Source organism: Dasypus novemcinctus, chromosome 7 (assembly GCF_030445035.2).
Source record: "Dasypus novemcinctus isolate mDasNov1 chromosome 7, mDasNov1.1.hap2, whole genome shotgun sequence".
Lineage (NCBI taxonomy): Eukaryota > Metazoa > Chordata > Mammalia > Cingulata > Dasypodidae > Dasypus > Dasypus novemcinctus.
Window position 1 is genome coordinate 87,121,013 of NC_080679.1, and position 23,533 is coordinate 87,144,545.

At 41.6% G+C, this 23,533-nt stretch overlaps 1 protein-coding gene across 2 annotated transcripts in view; it reads left to right on the plus strand.

The window, feature by feature from the left end:
- Positions 1–342: 342 nt before the first annotated feature.
- DPP4 (dipeptidyl peptidase 4) overlaps positions 343–23,533 on the plus strand; it is an 84,410-nt gene continuing 61,219 nt past the window's right edge. The window contains exons 1-3 of one of the 2 annotated variants that reach the window (XM_058300753.2): positions 343–659; positions 1,190–1,277; positions 23,186–23,281. In XM_058300753.2, coding sequence (XP_058156736.1) covers positions 654–659; positions 1,190–1,277; positions 23,186–23,281 — 190 coding nt within the window. In that variant the 5' untranslated portion in view covers positions 343–653. The remainder of the gene's footprint in view (positions 660–1,189; positions 1,278–23,185; positions 23,282–23,533) is intronic. The other variant, XM_058300754.2, reaches the window with a different exon arrangement.

The following is a 23,533-nucleotide window of genomic DNA, read 5'->3' on the forward strand; positions in this document are numbered from 1 at the left end:
TGCCTTCCAGACAGGTTTAGATACCCCCTTCTCCCCTATCCGCCAGGTACCTCACACTGGCAAGAGGTCTGAGTTTTAGTTCCAGCTTTTCAGCAGTGAGCTGTGTGTTTGCCAAGCCCTGTGTCCTGTCTGGGTGCCGGTTTCTCCCTTGTCCACGCAATTGCAAGAGCTGAGCGTTAAAGTCCCTTTCAGCTAAGGCGGACCACGGTCCCCGAGTCTCCAACCCTAGGTCTCCGCGCACTGGGTTGGACGCCCACTAACCCCTCCAGGGCACCCACACAGAACCTTCGAGGTTCGATCGGCATCCCAGAGGCCGCCCGCACCCCGCGCGCCCCTACTGCCACCCAGCTCACCGCAGGGCCCCGGGGGAGGCGCCTCGTGGGCGCCCCCGGCCGGGATGCCAGTGCCCGGAGCCCTGCGCGCGCCCTCGCCCGCGACTCGGTTCCGCAGCCTGCCGGTGGCCGCTCGAAAACTCACGGCACCTTTATACTGAGCTGGCTGAGCGCTCTCTAATGTTTAACTCGGAGCCGAAACTTAAGCGCCCAGTGACTCCGCGCCCGCAGCAGCCGAGCAGGACGCACGTCCCGGCGGCACTCGGAGCCTTCTGCCTGAGCTCCTGATTAGAAAGGCTTCTTTCCCGGGAGACGCCGACGATGAAGGTGAGTGAGGAGCGCGCTTTGCACTGCTGCAGCCCCGGGGTCCATTTGTAGGTGCCTCTTTGTCAAACTCAATCTAAACTGCCCCCAAAGCTCGCGCAAAGAGGCTAAGGATTCCCGTTCGCCGGAAGCCCCAGGCCACCCTCTGACAGGTGTAGGGACGTCCCAGAGCGCCCGTTTCTCTCTCGGACCCACGCGGTTTCTGCTGAACCCAGGCACCGACCCTGAGAGCACCGGAGAGCCGCCCGCAAAACCCACTCCTGAACCCTCACCTGACCTCTAGGGCTAGAGAAACCAAAGCTAATGTGCCCAGAGGCCTCCCGGTCAAGGACACCCGCCTTTGCAAACTCCCGCTGGCGCACACCAACCCCTCCAACTCACTGTCCCTCTCTTCCAACGTGTGCTGGACCTCAAATCCCGCTGCCGCGATCCTGTCCTTTTACCCAGACTGGGGCCAAACACCCCTCTCTAACTAACACCCCTTTCTAACTGAACACCCCTCTCTAACTGGATACGATCTAACCGACTTGCAGACGCAGTGGAAGGTTCTCCTGGGACTGCTGGGTGCTGCTGCGCTCGTCACTGTCATCACCGTGCCCTTGGTTCTGCTGAACAAAGGCAGTAAGTTGAAACATTTGAAAAAGATAAGACGGCTGGAGACCAGAATCAGGCTCTGTCTTACCACAGTAAGGGGAACAAGGGATTTTGCAAGGGGCTTGGATCAGTGAGCCGGGTTTACTTGAGAGGTCGCCCCAGCGTGTACTGCTGGTCCTAGTGCCGCGGCTGGGTTCATTTGGCGGGGTCTCCAGCACCACGTTTTGTATAGAATGACAAATCCATACTTCCTAAAACTACTCGTAGGATTTTTTCTTTATTAAATTTCAAAATGTTGTGGTTGGACTTTTAAAGAAAAAGAGACAGTATTTAAAGATCCCAATCAAGTACTAAGGATGTGCTAAGGAGATGGGGCGGAAGGAAAGAAGAAAAAAAGAGCAATAGAAAGAGAGCGACCCAAAATAAAGTTCTGAGAAAGAAAATGCACAGGAAACCCAGGTTACTTTCCTTCAGGGATGATGGGAATTCATCAGCTAGAGAGTTGGGATGCAGGGAAATAAGGATTTGGCCACTGGAGAGATACTGCAGAGCTAAATCACAAAACTGGCTTGTGTGGTAATACTCAGAGGGGTCTGTGATCAGCAACGTTTTGGTGGCTTCTTTCCCTTAAAGCCACCTTTCCAATTTTCTTTTAGCTTGCCTGAATGTTCCAGTTTAACCCTAACTCATAAAACAAAATATTCAGATCATTGAATATGCGCTTTTTAATACAAAGAAGTTAGAATAACTACTGTGAATCTCCTCTGGCCCTTCTTTCCTTTTAAATATTTACTTTCATTTCAATAATAAAAACTAAATTAGGCAGCCACTGAAGTTTTCTCTCTGAATGGCTGTCATGTCCATCAACCAGGAAATGTAGACAGTGCTTAAGTAACTGAGAGGGTCTCATCCAGATTTCAAGGGGACAGTTCAGAATTAGTTCCTGTATTCTTTATATAATTATCAAACACCAGGCTTGCCCTGCAATTTCAGGGCCAAGGCAGTGGTGCCAAAGGTTAAACAACTGATTGAGTTAACCTATTACTTGCATTTAATTACTTAGGAAAGCAGTGGTTACTACCCCTTTAGACTATTAAATGGCAGGCATCAGTCTACTTATATCTGGGTCCTCCTGGATGGTTAAAATAGGACTGTTTCAGTAAAGCGATACTTTGTTTTTAAACAAATGCCTGTACAAAGCCTTGCAGGAGAAGAATGAGTCATTCATTCAACACTATTCACAGGGCTTACATATGTACCAGGCACTGTGCTAGTAGCTGCAAATACAAAGATAAAAGTATTATAAATATAAAAGTTCCTGTTTATAGTTTAATAGTCTACTGGGAAATAGATATGTAAACAAACCCATATATGAGGATGCCCAAAACTCCACTGAGGCACCCCAACATCACTGGAAGAATGGGTGATTAATTATTAGCATTTCCCTTAAGAAAAGTTGTAAGTTATACTGTACTTAGACTGCTTGAAATAGGCAGTGAAATGTCCTAGGGGACTGGATCATGCAGTTGCCTTCCAATGGGTTTGTCAAGTTAACTACTGAGATTTTGTTTTGCTAGTGGGGTAGACAGACTGGGGAGGACTCTTTTGGCATTTCCCCCAAACAACACCTAGTTTCTTCTCCAAATGAAATTTGAGCAAGTAGTTTAAGAACATCCTCTTGGTGAGGCCTTCTTGAGATGGGTCTCCATTCAACTACTATTCTAATTCAAAAGATAGTTACTTTTGTGAGTCATAAACAAATTTTCTTGGGGATTTCAGGCTGAGAAAGTCAGAGGGTGTTTCTCACAGGAGGTTTCTTTTGTAGGAGACTTGAATAATTAACGTCAGTTTCTCGAGATAAGGTTTTTCAGAAAACATGACTGCCTTCCGTATCAGCACGGAGACACGAGATTACACATCCTGTCTTCTAGGATTATCTGAGAATCCCAGGCCAGTAAAGAAAGTGGCCCCAGGAAAAGAAATTCCCTTTTAACCTATAGGTGATGGAGAGCCAGTGGGGAATTTTGAGCAGGGGAGCAAAGTGCCTAAATGTTGGGCGTGGCAGTGGGAGGGCGACTGAAGTGCCCCAAGGCAGAGGGCAAAGCAAGAGCGTGACCCAGGAGACTGATGGCTGAGGAGGATTTGGAGGAGGGGAGACAATGGATTTGAGAACTACTCAGAAATATTAACGACTGGACCTGGGAAACTGGTTAAACATTGAAGGGGAAGGGGATAAGAATGCCTCTTGAGGAATTGGGTGGGGATGTGGGGATGTGGTTTTATTGCATGTTTCCTTCACATTTATCACTCAAGTTATTTCTCTTTGTATTTCTTAATTGGCATGTAGGTATATTTGAGGAGAAGAGGGAAATCAGCTTGTTCCAAATCCTGCTTTATCATAAGGGGCAGAGTTGACACTCAGGAATGCAGAATTTTCATGAAATCAGCAATATTATTCCTGGGCTGTGCCACAGTAAAGGACAGCATAGTTACAAAGAATTCATTCATTATCCAAGAAACGTCTCTCACATTGTCAGACTAAGTTTAAAGTCAAACAAATACAGGAAAGGAAGGGGGGCTGGAGGAGGAAAAGGGAGAGAGCGCCAGAGGGAAGGAAATATGAAGGGAAAGGAAAGGGAGGGAGAGAAGGAATGAGGGAGAGAGAGAAGAAAGGAAAGAAAGACTTCATAGGAAAAAAAGCCAAAGACCTAGATTAGGTAGAAAGCAAAGAACTGAACAGTCAAAAGGAAGGAGGAAGAAATAAGCAAGCCTGAGAGTTCACCCCAGGGGTAAAGAGGTCAAGTGTTTCCACAAGAAAAACTGAGTTCAGCAGAAGTAGACACACCCAGAGCAAGGGGGAAGGGATGTGTGTGTGTGTTGGAAAAGAGAGATACAGAGACAGAAAAATTCCTAGAAATGTGGTCTTGAGACTTATCATATTTTTCAGAATAAAACTTCTTGGGGTCTGGGATAAAGCATTTCATCAAGCTAAATTAAAAGTTCACTTTCTGTATTTATAAAAAAGGTTTATATTTTGTTTTAAAGCCCTCGTTTATCTTGTTATAGAAAGATATTGCATATTTAAACACTCAGTTTCCCAGAAATTCAGGAGTAAAGTGTATTTTAAAAAATGCTCAAATGGAATTATAGAACTCTTCATGGCTTAATGGTAATAAAACTTACTAACTCAGTATTCGTGACCTCATCTCTTTATTATATTATATATTATAGCATTATTATGTTATGTTATTTACATGTTGAGGTTTTGAAATATTTGGTTATCTGTCAAATAGTCTTTATATTGAGTTTTATTATGGAGTAGAAATAGATGTGTTCTTCTTTTGTTCTTGTCACTGCTTTAGCAGTAAATTTCCTCAATATCTTCTTTCAGTGCATAAGGAATATGACTGCTCACCTATCCATCAGTGATAAAAGTAAACCCAATGGGAGGGAAACAGGAATAACCAGAGAAGGAAAAGAAAAGATAACATCTATGAAATTTGCCTGAGGAAGTCCAGGATCTATTCCAGGTTTAACAGCACAGAAATGAGTCTGAATGAAAGCTTTGTATAAGCCACTGGGTGCTTTCTAAACGCTGTGCGCTGAAAAGGCCTGAGGTGATCTCTGGCTAGCTTGGTTACCTACTGTCAGGTTTCTGGAGGGCTCATGTGGCCAGTGGGTGGGTCTTTTTCAGGTCCGCTTTTTTGGCTTTCTCTATCTCAGAATTTTTAGATTTCTCTATCTCAGAAATCTTGGCCTCTTTTCTCAAAAGAGATCAGAGATAGAAAGGCAAGACTGTTTGCCTAATAGTTGGTTAGCGAAAGATGACATAAAGGACTGAACTAGTGTACCTGAAATTTTTTGATTTGAAGTGCTGAGGCCTGTAGAGAACAAGATCATAGGGAACAGGCAGGACCAGGTTACCTGTGGAAGAGAAGGTGTGGGGAGATGCAAACAGTAACCAACATGTATCCACTGTGCACCAGCTACTGTGCTGAGGACTTTCCATGCAGTTATTTAAACCTTACATCAAAGGGAGGTCCTTTCAGTGACTCCATTTGTACAGAAGATTTGCAGAAACTTTGAGGGGGTCATTTAGTTATCTATTGCTGTGTAACAAATTACTCCAAACCTTAATGATTTAAAATAAGCATTTTTTCACAGTTTCTATGAATCAGGCATGTAGGAGTGGCTTAGCAGGTGGTTCTGAGTCAGGCTCCGTAGTGAGTTGCAGTTGAGATGCCATCTGAAGACTTGACTGGGGCTGAGGAAGGACTCCCGAGGCTGTTGTCCAGTGGCCTCAGCTCCTCGTTGGTTCCTGGTTCCCTCCCATGTGGACCTCTGCAAAGGCAGCATGGCAAGCCCTTTTTATGGCATAGCCTCAGAAGTGACATTCCATCACTTCTGCTGTATTCTGTTGGTCACATAGACCAATGCTGGCATGATGTGGGAAGGCTCTACCCAAGGGTTTGAATGCCAAGAAAGGTTGGGACTGCCTTGGAGGCTGTCTACCATAGAGGTGAAGGGTGAAGGAACTTGCTTGAAGTTACACAAAGTTTAAATTTCCATGCATGTTATGTGACTCGAGCTGATAACCTTAATTTCTGTGTCATTCTATTAGTGGTGTGTTTTTTTTTAGTTATGTGGGATTGAACCCAGCACTTGTACACGGGAAGCAGTCATTCCACCACTTGAGCTACAGCTGCTGCCAGTGAGAATTGTTTTTTTTGGTTTGTTTTTGTTTTCAGGAGGTACTAGTGATCAAACCTGGGACCTTGTACCTGGGAAGCAGGTTCTCAACCACTTGAGCTACATCTACTCCCCTCTCTTAGCTTTTGATCAAGCACAAAATTAATTTGGTCATGTTAGCATAATTGTTACAATTTCTCATTTATATAGCTATTTTCTAGTGTCATGACCTCTGATATCATGTATGCTAATTATTTCAAGGAAAAAACCTACAGCCAATACCTCCATGTCTGCATAATGCTGCATATAGGCAACAACTTCCAGCCAAGGACTGATACTCCAAGCTTTTGGCTGGTCTTATCATTACTATTATGATTATAAGTAGTAGAAGAAAGTCCAAAGCATAAATTACATATGCTTTGTTTCTGGTGCACCTTATATTCTTTTATTTGATCTTCACAGAATAACCCATGTTAGAAAGAGATATTAATATCTTGACTTTGTTTTCTTTACACTCAAAAAAACCAAAGCCTAGGAAATGTAGAGGCTTGCAAATAAGTGCTGAAACTTGGGAGTCCAAATCTGATTTCCCTGAGCCTGCTGACTTCCATAAACAACTGTTTAAAAGAAATGCTTTGGTAGGCAATTTTCTGAGTTAATGTTTAATCATCATTTTACAGCTGGATGCTTGCTAATCCTTTGCTAGTTGTACATCAATGTCTTGTAATTATTTTTACCTTTAGTTTGTACAGATCCATTGTGACCACCAAAGAGGGTGTGTCTTTCGATGTGAGAGTGATCTCAGACCACAAAATTAGAACATCTGGGTTTCAATTTTATTATTTGCCAAAACTGCGTTTGAAGGTTTATATTATACTGCACAACTACAAGTTTCTAGGAAACTTTTAAAACTTAATTGCAAACCATTCACTTTCATTAACAATGCATGTGAATGTGCACATTTCTTCATTATTTGATTCACTGAGGAAGCAAGTAACTCCATGAGCTTAAAGGGTCCTTAGAGGTCACATGATTCTGAATCGAAGTCCACAGAGCACGGGAACTTTAAGGCAGAGCCAAGGCTGACAGGGGTTTTGTTTCTGGTACTCTGGAGGCCCCAGAGGCTTGGGGTATATGCCTGAAGGGGAGGAGAGGAGGGTGAAGGAGACAAGTATCAATAGCACCACTCCACCTTCCTCCCCTCCCTGACTTAACACTGGGTCCCCCAAACCAAGGTAGGTGGTCCCTTACCTGAACACCACCTCTGTGGAGTGGGGACTCTCTCCTTGTTTTCCTCGGTTGTTCTATAGTCCACTCTAACCAAGCTGAGATTTAAGAGTTTCTTGGCTGACTCTTATTTCTGCTGTGTTCTTTTAATCCAAGTAGAAAACTTCTGGGTATGAGATTTAAAACCTCTTTAGTGCTAAGGTCTTAGAATGGCCATAGGCAATATTTATAAATTCAGCCTTATTTATCGAATGCTTACCATGTAGCCCCAATATAGACCCAAACAGTGTAGCTGAGGGCTCTGCCCTCATGGATCTTTACATTCCATGAGGCATGCAGAAAATATGAAAGTACATAAATAATTTCATATGGTATTAAATATTATGAAAAAAAATGTGTGATAGGACTGAGAGACACAGAAAGGAATTTCTGTCTTATTTCAAGAATGACTCTGAGTCACTGGACTGTTTAAATATGAGTATGTCATGATCATATTTACATTTTCAAAAGATGTCTCCTGTGTCGAGAATGGTTGGGGTGGGAATACTTTGTCCAGGTGAGAGATGGTGGCAGCTGGGACAGGGGTGAAAACCTTGGGAATAGAAATAAATGAAAAAGTGCAGAATATATTTTGGAGATATGACTTAATGTACGAGAACATGAGAGTAGACAAGGATGACTCCTTGAGGAGCTGGACAGATAGCTGAAGGCAAGGTTTGCTCTTGCCCTTATGACCGTCTGCTTCCTCCCTGAGCTAATCTGCAGTGGTTCCTCTCCCTAACTCCCTCATGTTGCTGGGTCAGCCTCTGCCTTTCCAGAAGGCTTCAGAGGGCCCTTTACATCATATGCATCCTGCAGAGACCTGTCAACAGAAGGTAATTGTCCAATTTAGCAAATATACATTGAGCACCTTCTACACTCCAGGCACTTTTTTGGTCACTTGAGATATAACGACAATAGAGATGGGGGTGCTGTCATCAAATAATTCATGCTATTAAAGGAAGTATTAACTATATTCAAAAGTGGTAAGTGCCCTTCCAATAGATGATCAAAGTGTAATGGAAGCTCTAAAGGGCAAATGATAAACACTGCCCAGGAAAGTCCATACAGAAATCAACCAACTATCAAGGAGCAATAATTAATGGATCTTATTACAACCCTTCCATTCCTTAATCCTCCAGACTGACCCCAGGTATACAGTTTTCTAATATGTTTAACCTTCAGCAGTTTATAGCCCCTGATTTTGTCTGAGGATTGTGTCATATAAAATGCTTTGGGCTGCAAGAAACAGAATACCTAACCAAAAGTTGTTTAAACCATAGAGTTTTATTATTGTTATTATTAGCATCTTCCATAATGAAAAGTCCAGAAGTAAAGTCATTCTAGAAATTGTACATTTGGAGATCCAACAAGATCCTCTAGGACCTGCGTTCTTTCTGTATTTCAACTCTGCCATCCTCAGGCTGCTGATTCTTTGTGTGTGTGTGTGTTTAAACTGGATGACCTTTTTCTTCTTCTTCTTTATTTTCATTTAAATGTTACATTCAAAAAATATGAGGTCCCCATATACCCCCCACTCTCCCATCCCACTCCTCCCACATCAACAACATCTTCCATCATCATGGTACATTCACTGCACCTGGTGAATACAATTTGGAGCACTGCTGCACCACATGGACATTGTAGTTTACACTCTCCCCCATTCCACCAGTGGGCCATGGCAGGACACAGAGTGTCCAGTATCTGTCCCTGCAGCACCACCCAGGACAACTCCAAATCCTGAAAATGCACCCACATCATATCTCTTCTTCCCTCTCCCTACCATCAGCAGCTACCATGGCCACCTTCTCCACATCAGTTTTACAATTTCTTCCCTTACTGACACAGTAGTTCCCCGGCAGAACACCAGTAAGTCCACTCTAGTCTATACTGTATTTCTCCATCCTGTGGCCCCTGGGATGATTAAGTCCAGTCCCCCTCTGCACCAAGAGGGGGCTTAGATTCCACATAGATGATGGATGCAATTCTCCTGCTTGCAGTTGTAGGCACTCTTGGCTCCCTGGTGTGGCGGTTGATCTTCTTCACCTCCCTGTTAGCTGGCCAGAATAACTCCAATAAACCAGAGGGTAGGAGTTACGAGTCTGCTGAGGCTCAGGGCCTGGCTGTCACAAGGACAGTCTGGAGATTCTGGTCTCCTAAGTATACACCAAGTGAAACACAAACCACAGGTCTGGTAGAAGTAACAGAAGAGGCATGTATAGAAAGGTCATATCTGAGTCCAACTCCATCACACTCAAGAACACAAATTCCAAAGTAGGGCCAACTGATATGGCCCTGAACTCCAGAGCCATCTGCCATGACTGTAGAACCTGTGGGTCTCTGTAGCCCTCAGGAAAACCAGTACCTGGGTTTCTATCTACTTTGGCTATCTCTGGTAACCTGCTGAGGCATGCGTAAGCATTATCCCTCTGATGACCGCCCGAGTTTTTTGGAGACTCATAGCCGTATAAACTCATTTGTCCTTTTCATTTCTCCCTTTTATCCAAAGTCGAAAAGCAGATTTTAACAGTGATATTACATGTAGGCTGAGATATTCTGCTGGTCTGAGTTGACTCTTTTATTCAAGACTGCTTATTCTTGTCCTCAAGCTTGTCCTTTCATGTTTGAGGATGACTGCTATACCTTGACCCATCACTTGCTCACAAAGCTATTTTGCAAAGCAGGAAAGGATGCTGTTCCTCATTCAGAGTCTTTCGTATCAAGGAGGAAACCATTCCCAGCAGCACTCCCTCCAATCATGCCCTATTGGCCAAACTTGTATCAGTGAACATTTCTAAACTAATCACTGGCAAGCAGAACAGGATTATCATGACAGGATTAGACTAATCAAGACTCACCTTCTCTGGGACTGAAGAAGGGACTCGACCCTTCTTTACCATGTGGAAGTCAATCTAGGTTGACTTGGGAATTCTGAAGAAAGGAAATGGTGGGGTCTACATAGGCATATCATATATTTTGGTATAGCTCTCTTTTTTTTTCCATTGGAAAGATTTATTTTGTTAATAAAAGAAGACAGACATTAAGTGAGCTCCAAAGAATCTGATCTTCTAACTCTCCTTTCCTTATCATTTTCTTTTTCTAACCTCCCAGGTTTATTGCAAAGCAGAGTGTTTTCATGTTGCCTTTATAATACCAAGGGCATTTTTACCCTGTGTTTGCTTTCTCTTGGCACTCAAAGTGATCAAGAATAGGGAAGATCTGATTTTGGAATTTGTTAGCTATAGATCTGAGACAATAGAGCAGGTGTGAAACAGCTAAAGGGAATTACTCTTAATTTTCTCATTTAAATACTTATATAAAGTATCATGTTTTATCCAAATCAAAATGAGAAACAGTGGTAGAAAGAGCCAACATAAAATAAAATAGATAATGATGAAAAATAACAATAAAAATTAAATATGCAAAGGTCAGTCCACAAAAGTAGAATTTGAAATAATTAATGTCCATAAAAACAAAATTAAATGAATAGGTAAAAGCAAGCAAAATAACTTCACAATATCTAGAAGCTATCATTTGTTTAATTTGACATGGACTAAAAAAATCTAATTATAAATCTTTGTTGTAAAATTTCCAGAGGGAAACGTCAATCTACAAAGTAATGATTTCATTAAAATGAAAAGTTTCATTGTACTCAGAAAAAATTCAGAAACCAGCATCAAGTGGCTTCCTAATGCCATACCCATATTTCCATATTTCCCTTGTCCACTCACTCACCTACTCTCCTGGAGGACTATTTCGTGTATCTTCTCTCCTCAAACATCCAATACCATCTCCCATTCTCATTCTCAACTGAGGACCCTGCTTCGTATTTCATTTAGAAAACTGAAATCATTAGACTTGAACTTCCTCAATTCTCACCAACACATCTATCCACCCACTCCCAGGACAATGGATGAACTCCGGGCTCCTATCTAAGACCTACTATTCCATGTGTGCACTGGATACCATCCCCTTTTGCTCCACTACCGTCACATACACACACTCTGCATCATTTTCCCTCTCTATTAGATCATAATCATGCTATCATCACTCACCCATTAAAATAAATAAAGAAAAAAAATCTCTTTTGAGATTTCATTCCTCCCCAAACACCACTCCTTTTCTTTGTTCTCTACTGTAGAACTCCCCAAAGAATCTTGTATTATCAGTGTCCCTGATCACTCTTACACTCACTGAGATAGGCTTTATTCCCATCATGCAGCCAAAACTGCTCCGTTCTCATGGAGGTCTCTAACCACCTTTCGGTTACTAAATTCGAGACTCAGTTCTCACTCTGTGTCTCACATACCATCTAAGGTAACCATCCTTCCTTCTCCTCTTCCCTCTGGGTTACTGCTCTTTCCTAGTTTTCTTTCTATGCCACTCTTCATTTTCCTTATAAGTTCCTCCTCGGGTCTTTGATTTAGAAAACCTGGACTGCTCTAAGGCTCCATCCTAAGATGACTTCTCTCTTTACACTGAGTGATGTAATCCACACCCATGGCCTTAAACACATCTATAACCTGACGACCCCTAGATTTATATCTCCAGTTCAGATTTCTTTTCTGAAATCTAGGTTCATTTATGCAACTGCTTAGTGGACACACCCATTTGAATGAGTGTTATTGGCATCTCAAAGTAGCATCTCCCAAAACTCTTAATCCCCAAGCCTATTCCTGCTCTATACATCCCATCTCAGAAAACTGCAATTTAATTTTTCCAGTTATGGAGACCAAAATCCATGCAGTTCTCCTTGACTCCTCTGTTTCATTCACATCTGACATCCAAATGATCAGAAATTTTATCACCACTATCTTCATATTCTTTCAGAACTTGACCACATCTCACCATCTCCACTGTCCATCCTGGTCCAACACAACATGCTCTTTCACCTAAAGCACTGCAAAATGCTCCATTTTTCATTTCTTTCTTCCCTATAGTTTATTCTCAACACACTAGGCAAGGTGGATGTGGCACGTAGGCAGAATTCCAAGGAAACTCCTGAGATTTCCACCTCTCTTTCCACCTCATATACGTTCCCTGCCTACATATATGATGGATTTTATTCCTGTGATTGAGTTGTGTTGTGTGGCACAATTGACCTTCCGAAAGGGAGATTATGTGGGTGGGTCCAACCTAATCTCATGAGCCCTTTAAAAGCAGAGTTTTCCCCAGCTGTCACAAAAGGGGTAATCAGAGATCAGAAGCTTGAGGAAAATTTGTCATGCTAATGCTGACTTGGTGATGGAGGGGTCACATGGCAAGGAAAGTGTGCAACCTATGGGAGTTGACAAACAACAAGGAAGGAGGGACTTCAGTCCTACAACCACAGAAATAAAATTCTGCCAACAGCCTGAGGGAGGTTTTTCCTTAGAGCCTCCAGGTTGAGAATGCAGTTAGGCCAACACCTTGATTTCAGCCTTGTTATAACCTGAGCAGAGAACCCAGCCACATCGTGCTGGACTTCTGACCTACAGAGCTCAGAATGGGTGTTGGGTTAAGCCACAAAGTCTAAGTCCATGGTTATTTGTTATGAACAATAGGAAACTAATACAGTAGATAATTTTAAAATACATCAGACCATATCCTCTGCTCGGAGCCTTTCAATGGCTTTCCATCTCTTTCAGGGAAAAAAAACAGAGTCCTCACAATGGCCATGAAATCCACGTGTTCTGAGCTCTGCAACCTCTCTGCACCTTGATTATTCATCCTGCTTCAGATGTTTTATACTTGCTAATCTTTTTGCTTGGATTAATCTTCCAAAGGAGTGTACACTGCTCATTCCCTCAACCACTTCAGTTCTCTTCTGAAATACCTCCTTATTAGTGGGGTCTTCCCTGACCATTCTGTTGAAAACAGAAATGTCCCCTAACTCTGACACTCCTCTCTGTTTTCTCCATGGCAATTATCACTGCCACCTAACATATGACATAATTTACTTACTAGTAAACATATCTCCCTCCCACACTAGAATGAAAGAAGTTTTTCATCTGCTTTGTTCACTGCTATCTCTCTAGTATCTAGAACATGGAGTAACACATGTGAGTACTTATTTTAGTTTCCTTGGCTGCTCAAGCAAATGCCAAGCAATAGGTCAGTTTAAACAATAGGAATTTATTAGTTCACAGTTTTGAGACTGGAAGAAACCCGTTCAAGGCATCATCAAAGGCAATGCTTTCTTCTCAAAGACTGGTATTCTGGGGTTGGCCACCTGTGATCTTTGGTTCTTGGCTCCTCTTCATGTGACAACGCACATGGCAGCCTCTCCTGTCCTCTCTGTTCTCTTTCAGGTTAGCTTTAAAATTCAGCTTCTGGCTGCTCCCTATGGCATTCTCTCTATCTGTCTGAATTTCATTGTGCTTGCAAAGGTCTGGAAGTGTTGGGCCACACCTTAACTGAAGTAACCTCATCAAAAGGTCCTTCTTACAACGGCTCACACCCACAGGAATGGGTTAAGGTTAAGAACATATTTTAACCTGGGGATATATACAGCCCCAAACCACCACAGTGCTTAATGAACAGTTGGTAAATTAAAGGAATTATCTTAGAGCTCAGAGAGAAAATATTTTTTGGATGAGCCGTTTTAAATGTGGCTTTGATTCTGATTTAAATACTTTACTACGTAAATATGGGGTCAAATTATCTGATACTAGATCGTGTGTTTCTCATGTATGTATAGTACAGTGCTCACAGCTGTTTGATAAATATGCAATAAGTACATCCTTTCCTTTATGGTGTTGGGATTGAATCGTGTCCCCCATAAAGACATGTTCAAGTCCTAGCCCCCGAACTGGGATGTGGACCCTTTTGTAAATAAGACCTTTCAAGGTGTTATTATGAGTTAAGGTGTAGACTCATTTGTGAATAAGATCTTCGAAGATCCTACTTAGATGAGGCCAAATTGAATCAGTGTGGGCTTTAATCCTTATAAGCAAAAGAAATTGGACATGGAAGTAGAAGCTAGAAGTCAGAGGAAATCAAAAGAGTAGACAAAAAGAGAGTGTCATGTGACAGAGAATTGCCGGAACGCTACAGACTCTGGGAGAAAGCAAGTTCTGCCAATATCTTAATGTTGGACTTCTAGCTTCCAAAGCTGTCAGACAATAAATTCCTGTTGTTTAAACCAACTACTCTGTGGTAGTTGTCATAGCAACCCTGGCGAACAAAGGCAATAGTCTAGTTAAGGAAAAACGATTCCTATTAAATATTTAAATAATGATATGAAATTACTTGATTAATTGACAAAACATATGGTTCAGATAGTAAGCATTAAAGAAGATGTCGAGAAGAAATGAGTATAGACCAAGTAATAAGGGATAGATTAGGAGTCATGAGGACAATGGTGAGAAAATGAAGACAATAGATACACCTTGTTTATTTGGAAGTTTGTTAGTAAACACAAGAAGATAAAGGAGCTGGCTTGAGGAAGCAGCAGTGGTCAGGTAATAATAGATACCCCCTGTGCATGCTTGAAGTATGCAGTGAAAAGAAACCGAAGGTGATTGAGAGAAAAGAGATGAGATGAAAACAAGAGTCCCTTAAGAAACAAGAAACCAAGGATCAAAGGCACATGTGGGGTGAACTACTGAGGAGAAAGCCTACCCATTCCTCTGAGTGTTAATGAAAGGGTTAAAAACTGGCAGGAGGGAGAGCTACAAGGAAGTGGGCAGCTGGTAGAAAATTAAGCTCCTTTATGGCAGTTTCTACTATAAAGAAGGAATCTCTGAATCTTTTCATTAGATAATTTCATTCTCTTTTCAAAGGACATATTGCAGGGCCTGAATTACTCAGGACTGGGTAATGTTTCAAATCCAGGAAAGGGGGGAAGAAAAGAGGAAAAATATCTGTTATAAAGCATGGAGGACTACTTTTTTATGTATTTGGGTAAGATGTGAGAGACGTCATGGAAGGGAGGACTAGGGTGGTACAACTTCTTTTCAGGAAACCACATAGTTGCCAACCTTAATAGGAGCAATATTCTAGGGTTTTCAGAGCCCTGGCACTCTTTTGACTTCAGAATAAATTAAATTCTAATGCGACCTACCAACTGCCCAGACCTAAATGATACCTCTTCAGATTAGTTGTAAACATTGAACTCCAGCAACTCCATAAAGTCTAGTTCATCTCTACCAATTCACAAAAACTGCCAACATAGCATATTTTTTACCATGTGCAATCACTCTCCCAAACATGTAGAGAGATTGCTTAGAAGAGTGGTTTTAGCTACAGGCGCCCCCACATGTTCTCTAATCAGTCTTTTTTCTAACACAAGCTAATCATTTTTAGCTTTCACTATAATGCCTTCCTCTGATGTCTCACTATAGCTCCTTTTAAATATTTCCAAAAAGAAACCAGCCCTTTGCTAAAATAGTTTCATGTGGTCATTTATCTGTACAGTTAAGAAGTTTTCTACCTTCCCCCCTGTTTCTCATCAGTGATAGCACTGGCCTTACGTCAATCACTCGGGGGGGCACAAAAACCCTGTAAATATTAATTTGGGCCATTGTTGTATCAGTCCTGTTTATTTGAGAAGAGTTCTCCCAAAGGAAGAGGGAGTAGCTATAATCAGGAAAAACAAAAATAAATCAATTTCAATTTCAAAAAGGAGTAAGGCGGTCCTGACACCTTGTTTAGCGCCGGCTTCCTGTGTGTGTGCAGCCTGCGTCTGTGCTGAGGCCCCTCCTGAGTAAACGGGGCAGCTCACCCTGGGCTGGAGTCAGGCAGCCCCTCCACTCTTGCATTTCTTTGTCGCTAGCTATAAGTCTCTTCATCTTGATAGGAATATTGAGACATGAATGTTTTGCTCACTTTTCTGCTGTATATATTGGGGTTTCTGCTGATAATCATTCATTGATTCAGGGCAGTTAGAGTTTTAGTGTCAAAATCTGTGCTTTTCAATATCCGTTTTTTATATTGCTCACAATTCTGAGGAATGTCTAGAACAGAGGCCAGTTATAGCCAGGGCTGGCCACCTGTTTTTGTAAATAGAGTTTTACATGTTATTTGTAGCTGCTTCTGCGCTACGGTGGCAGAGCCAAGTAGATGTAATAGAGACAATAGGGGTCACAAGCCTTAAATACAGTATTTATTATTTGACCCTTTAAGAAAATGTTTGCTAACCCTAGATCTAGAGTCTGTTATCTTGAAGCTGAAAGAGACCTTCTTACTTTATAGATAAGATGTGGAAGGCCCTTTATCAGTGAGGGTAGAGTGACAAATATAGAAATCATACCAGGTATTTCAGCAGAAAGTTTTAATATAAAGACTTGGACACATGGGAAAGGAGCAAAAAGGGTTTTCTTAAGTAACCCAGAGAAAGTAACTTCAAGAAGGAGCTACTTCTAGGGCTTGTGAACAATGGGGAAGAAGAGGGATCCAGAAGAGCTGGGCTTAACCTCCGAGGGTGCCCCCAGCTGCTTCAGGTGTGGCCGAGAGGCATGACGGGGGGGGGGAGGGGGGGGGCGCGGGATTGCTGGCTGGGGCAGCTGCTGCCACCGGACTGATCATGAAGGATCAGCAAGGAACAGGAGGGAGGTTCCTTCTGTCTTGTGGACATCCAGTCTTTATTTCTCCTCATTGGCAGAACCTAACAAGAATCCTACAGACAAAGAGGTCTGGGAAACACAGCTGTAGATCTGCTTCCCTGCATTGCTGAACAAAGTATAGAAAAGTATATTTGGAGCTGAAAGACAGCAGGGAAAAGACTAACAGAGGCTTAGAAAATGAGGTGACCTCATGGCAGCTAAGGGCAGGGCTGAACCAGGCCTCTGGTCCTCGCACAGTCTTGAGCCATCAGGCTGAATCCAGGGTTCCTCCTCCTACCACCACCACTGGCGCTCACAGCACTCGAATTTGGAGCTGATGGTTCCTGGATTTATTTTGTCTGGCTTCTTTCTTTACACTCAACAATTACTTACTGAGTTCCTACTATGTTCCAGGCACTGTTCTACGTTCTAGTGATGTGATAGTAAACAAAAGAAAGCATAATCAGTGCCATCGTGGAGCTTACATTCAATCCAGGGAAGGCAGAAAATGAACAAGACAGGTAAAACATACTCTGCTAGAGGGCATCAATTCCAAGGAAAAAAATAAAGCCAACAAAGGTACTAGAGAGTGCCATGGGAGGGGCGGTTGCAGTGTTGGTCCAGGGAAGGAATGGGAGGTTTAGATAACGACCTGAAGGAGGTGAGTGAGGAAGCCTTGGACATACCTAGGAGAAGAACTTCCCCAGCAGAGGGTATAGCAAGTATAAAGTCCCCGAGGCAGGAATAAGCCTGGCTTGTTTGAGGAACTGCTAAGAGAGGCCTGTAGGGGTGGAGTGGAGCTGAAGAGAGTGGGAGGTGAGGCTAGAGTTATGGGAGACAAACCCAGAAAGTCCATTAAGGTGTTTCATTTTTTCCAAACTTTTGGTTCTGGGAAGTGTGCATTGTACCATATGATTGGCCTTTCAGGGTAGACCCTTGAAAATACAGTGATTACAGCCCTAACAAATGTTTAGTCACCTGAAAGGCTCATCTTAGGGTGGGTGCTGAGCCAGCAGTCCAAACATTCTACAGGCTCCAGTTGAAGGATAATGCATTTATCAGATGCTGCTTTATGTACCCAGAATGTTCTTCTTATTGATAACGTAAGTCTGGTGATCGTGTATAGCAAGCAAGGAAACATCACTCTTTATGAGTCTTCTAATTCCATTAGGTCCAATGTCTTTCTTTTATACTGCAAACTGCTTAGCACTTAGCGAATAATTAGGTTGTATTTATCCTAGATGTTTTACTCAGTCTAATGGCCTTATGGTGTCTTATCAGGATCATTTAGGATAAGAACACAGCGAAAATCAATTGCCTATTATTTATGGAGGGAAATTCTTAATCTCAGCACCACTACTAGGTGCTCCAGGGGAAAGATTATGTTTTATTCATCTTTGTGTATTGAATGCCTAGTACCTGCTTGGAAGGAAACAATACTAAATAGCTTAACATATCTGGAGGGCTTCCTAAATTCTAAGACCTGAGCTAAGCACTTTACATACATTATCTCATTTAATCACTGCAAAACCCTAAAGGGCTACATCATGCCATTATTTCCACTTTATAGATGAAAAGAATTGAGGCTTGGAAAGGTTCCGTAATTTATTTGCCCAAGACCCCCAAGGCTCAAGGCATGAAGTAGACCCTGGCTCAAATCCAGGCTGTCTGGTTCCAAAGCCAACAGGCTACACAACCCCATAAGTGTGCTACTGGGTAATACAGCTATGGGATACGAGCCAACCATCAGTCAATTTTTCACTCTGCCTCCTTAATTTTTCTTCCACTGTTCCTATGTCAAGGCTGCTGTTTTGCTAGAGCAAATTCTGAAGTAACACTCATGTTATTTCTTCATACCCATCATAACCACAAGCATCAATTTGGAACATTAACTTATTACCATATGGAACAAGGAACACCATAACTAGATAGCTCTTCTTCCTGTGTTTAACAACTTTATGAGTTTATGAGACATAAAAAACACATTTCTTTTTAGTTGCATTTCATTAGCCGTTTATTTACCAAAATAGAGTTTATTTCCACGAAGTGGAAATACTACATATCAGAGATTCTTTTTTGAAAGATTGATTATGAAAAGGTATAAAAGCATTCAAAATACCTCAGAGGAACAAAATACACCCCATCAGAACAGGAACAGTCAGTCCATGGACCAACACTACTCTTATTTGGACCTTACCATTCTGGAATCACTTTTATTCAGAAATGATTTTGATCCTACAGCAAGAATTAATCAGCCATACACTTTGATGAAAATTTATTATTAGGACAAACCATTTTAAATGCTGATATTCTACCATTTTTTACATAAAAAATGACATTTTCATATGGTTTAACCTAATAGTAGCTCTTGCCAAAAAAGTAAAGCATAAAGTTGTTAACCTTTTTTTGGCTTTAAATTAAAGTAGGCTTGACTCAAAGAGTTTCTGTATAAGCTGATGGGTAGCATATGATTAGCTGCTTTACTTGGCTAGCACAGTGCTTTGAACTGATAAGTCAAATGAACGACACGTCCCAGGCCGCATGAGGAAAACCACGCAAGCAGCCAAAGGCCTTCATCTGTTGCCACAGCAGTGCCCTGTCAGTGAGCAAGGAGACAAGGAAAAAGAAATGTGAGCGTGTCCTATAAGAGTTTGACAGAATAGGCTGTAACTTGGCAGCAAACTGCAAACTTGCTAAAGGTCAAAACCTGGACTTGGCACTCATGTCTCACAGAACTCGCTTATCTAGATGTTTCAAAAGCATCTTCCAATGCGCCCTGCGTATCAAGTAGCAAGGCAAAAAGCAGGGAACATTTGTTGCTCTACTTGCTCCAATTCCACAGCCCTGCTCTGGGCTGGGTGGCCAAGCCATGGGGACTGGCCTGCAGGGTCACTGAATATTAGCCAGGTGAGCTCAAACCAAGCCAGTACCAGCCTTACAAGGATGGATCCTATTCATGAGAGCCTGGTGTGGACGGAAGGGGCCCACACATGGGAGGAATGAGGCATTTAGAAACACTGGAAACTGGTCAGAGAATGTACCCAGCAATGGGCAGGAGAGGTAAGGGCTCAGCAAGGGCTGCGTCTGCAGCACATTGGGCATCAGGTAATGTCACAGGACATTTTGCCTCAGTTATATCAATATTATGGATTTAAGAGTATTGCCCTGAAGAACATGGACAAATATCTCTAAACAAGAAAATTATGACTCTTTTAAACACATATAATAGCTCCCTTCTTGCAAAATCAAGTCAGTGAAAGATACACTATGTTGATGTCTGTTTCATTATATATTTATAAACATATATACATAAATATGTATGTATTTTTATGTGTTTGTATGTGTATAGTTCTGACTCTCTCTATAGATCTATCCAGATATCTTTATCAGTGGATAATATCAGGACTGAGAATGTCTATACCATTTATGCCTTGAATCATACTAATCTTAGATGTTTTATGTCCATTCTAGAGTACAAGCTCTTGATGTAGGATACATATCTTCAAAAATATTTTCCAAACAGTACTCACTTTATAACTATTTGAAGTATGAAATTATGAATGTATATGTACAAACAATTAAGGGCATAAATCCAGATTTTTACATATATCTCCAATATGAGTCTCAAATAATAATTTCCGTAACACAAGGCTTTACTTCTCATCTGAAGGTTGGCAAGCCAAGGGCTGGTTGTTGTACACTTGCTGTATTTCTGCTACAAAGAGCAATATCTTACTAATTTTCAGTGGTGAAAGATGGGACTGAATTGGAAAAATTATTCTTTTAATTTCTTTAGCTTATTTAACAAAGTAGGTTTAAACAAAGTCAATAAAGTGAAGTGTAGGCAGTTTTAGCTATTGAAAAGGAAGGTTTTATAGAAAGAAACAAGACTGTGTTATCAGATAAGATCCAAAGAAATAAAATCTTAAGAACATCTTTTGAAAGATCATTTCCTATAAGAGAATTACCTTCTCATAGGCTGTGAAAATTAACAAGAGAAGATGCTGCTGGCTTTGCAATCCCCAAAAGAGTGGGAATTGCAGTTATAGGAATGTTAGGATGGTGGCAGATTTTGTGAATGCTTGTGTGTGAGTGTATATTTCTGTAGATGTAGAAAAAGCAGAAAATTTAGAAAGAGACTTTAAGTGCCTCATCATCAGTGGACAGGCTCTGAGATCGGGGAAGAGGAATCACTTCAGTTTGATTAGGCTCATAATATGATACCTTATGTCAATCATCAAAAATATTTCTGTTGAGTGTCTACTGTGGCATAGAATTGTGCTAGATACTAAGGTTGATGCAAAAATATATAAGTCCCTATTTTCAAAGAAAACAAAGCCTAGCTGAGGAGACCAGATGGACAGGCATGGAAAATTATCAACACAAGTCAGTAAATGGCAAGACCCAGGGGAGTAGTGTGTCGTCCAGGCCAAATCAGAGGAGGAGTGGTTAAAGACATCTTCTCCAAAGAAGTGAGATTTGGAAGGTGGAGGATTGGGACAGTCAGAGAAGTAGTTGAAGACGTTGCAAAGGGGAAGTGGCACAGGACAAAGAGCAAAGGCACAAAAGCCCAAGATCTTTTAGGATGATGGGCAGATCAGTGGTCCTGTATTAGAAGGTTCATGTGGAGAGAGCAGAAATGAGTCTGGGAAGAGTCTCATGCCAGACTGTGGAGGGTCTTGAATGCCAGGCTAAGGAGCTTGCAACTTTCCTGTAGGCAACAGAGAATCACTGCAAGCTTTTGAGAAAAAAATCATTAAGATGCAAGTGGCATTTTAGAAAAGTCATTCCACTGGTGGTACAGAGGAAGACTCTATAGGAAGAATCGACAGGATTGATTAGATGGGGGTGAGGATGGAAGAAGACGTTAAAATGAATATCAGACTTTGCTTTGGGTCACCAGTCACAGAATATAGAACCACACAAATTCCTGTTTTGGATGGAAGGCAATTACTTTAGACAATGTAAGTTTAGACTTAGATTGTCTAAAAGGCACAAGGAAACTAAGTGCAACACAGTAGGGGTATGTGAGTGTGAGATGTGGTGAGCTGGGGTTGAATACAAATTTTGTCAGTTATTCAAATGGAAAATACTCCTGAAGCCAGAGAAGTCACATTCTCTGGAGTTCTCAGGAGGGAAGAATGAAGAGAGAGAAGAGCAGAAAGTAGAAGGCTTTCTGCCTTAGAGATCAGTGGAGAAAAATTGAGTGAAAAATAATGGTCAGAGTAAGAGAGAGAACTGATGTGTCACAGAATCCAAGGAAAGGGTTTCATGAAAACTTCTATCAATTTCAAGGAAAAACAATGATAGAGACAAAGATCCCTGAACTGTGTGATCAACATGTTTTAGGGGCCTGTACAGAGCTCCTCAGGGATTAGAATGGACATCCGGGCCACAAAAAAGCATGTTCTTACACTGTGCCACCTACTACAGTAGCCTCTGGCCACTTGTGGGACTGACTTGAAATGCAATGTGACTAGTCAAATTGAGATATACTGTAAGTGAAAACTACATATTGGGTTTCAAAGACAGGATGAAAGAAAGATCATGAAAGATATCATAACTTTTAAAATATTGACTAAATTTTGGAACGACAATGTTTTGTTTATTATCAAAACAAATAAAATGTTTATTGGGCTAAATTAAATATTAAAGTGAATTTTACCTTCGCAAAAAATGTTTGAAGTGGCTACTAGGAAATGCTCATGTTCTATCTCTGTTCCTCACTGCTGGTCTAGCCCTTCACCCTGAAGCTCACTAATGGAGCACTGATAGAGCACAATGAAAAATGAAACACACTTCCACTCACACATGCTTTAAGAGTTAAATGCAGTTTCATTCTTTCCATCCAGTCTGAACTCTTTTAAGTGTGTCTTGCATTTTGTGAGTGGATTTCTTCATTCTGTGACCAGAGTATATGTCTTAGTTACCAAGGGCTGCTCTAATGGAGTACCACAAGCTGGTTGGCTTCAGACAACAGAAGCACATTATCACCTAGTTCTGGAGGCTAGGAATCCAAAATCATGCTCTCTCTGAAGTCTGTAAGGCCAAATCTGTTCCTCGCCTTTCTCCTGGCTTCTGGTGGTGGCCAGCAATCCTTGGCATTCCTTTGCCTGTGGCATAATTCAATCTCTGCCGCCATCATCACCTGGCCATCTCTCTGAGTGTCCGTCTGTGCCTCCTCTCTCCCCTTCGTACATGGAGCCAGTCATACTGGGTTAAGGGCCTGCCCTATTCCATTGTATCTTGTCTAACTTCCATCTGATATGACCATTTTTTCAAAAGAGGTCACATTCTGCAGTACCGGGGATTAGGACTTCAATATATCTTTTGGGGGGACTCAATTCAACCTTAACAGTGTATTATAGAAATCCACTTGATTTATTTTATCTGAAACTTAGGTTATTCCATCTTTCTGAACACTTGGCTCTTTTTTTTTTTTTTTTTTACCATCAGATGATGCTACAACTGACAGTCGCAGAACTTACACTTTAGATGATTATTTAAAAAATACTTTTAGAGTGAAGTTCTACTCCTTACGGTGGTTTTCAGGTAAGGATTTTGGTGGAGAGTGGGATTTTTATGCTTATATTCCTTCAAGTTATGTCATGGAGAACTTTAGGGACCTGGGAAGATATAATCCTTGTGCTGTAGGACCTTATGGGAGAGCAATTTTCTCTGTGTAAGGATGTGAAGAGAAAGAAGACAGAAATTGAGCTTAGTATTTCTTTGATATGTAATTTAGAATGTTTAAATGTGAATTGAAACCTTGACAACAATGATGGAAAAGTAAATGTATGCTAG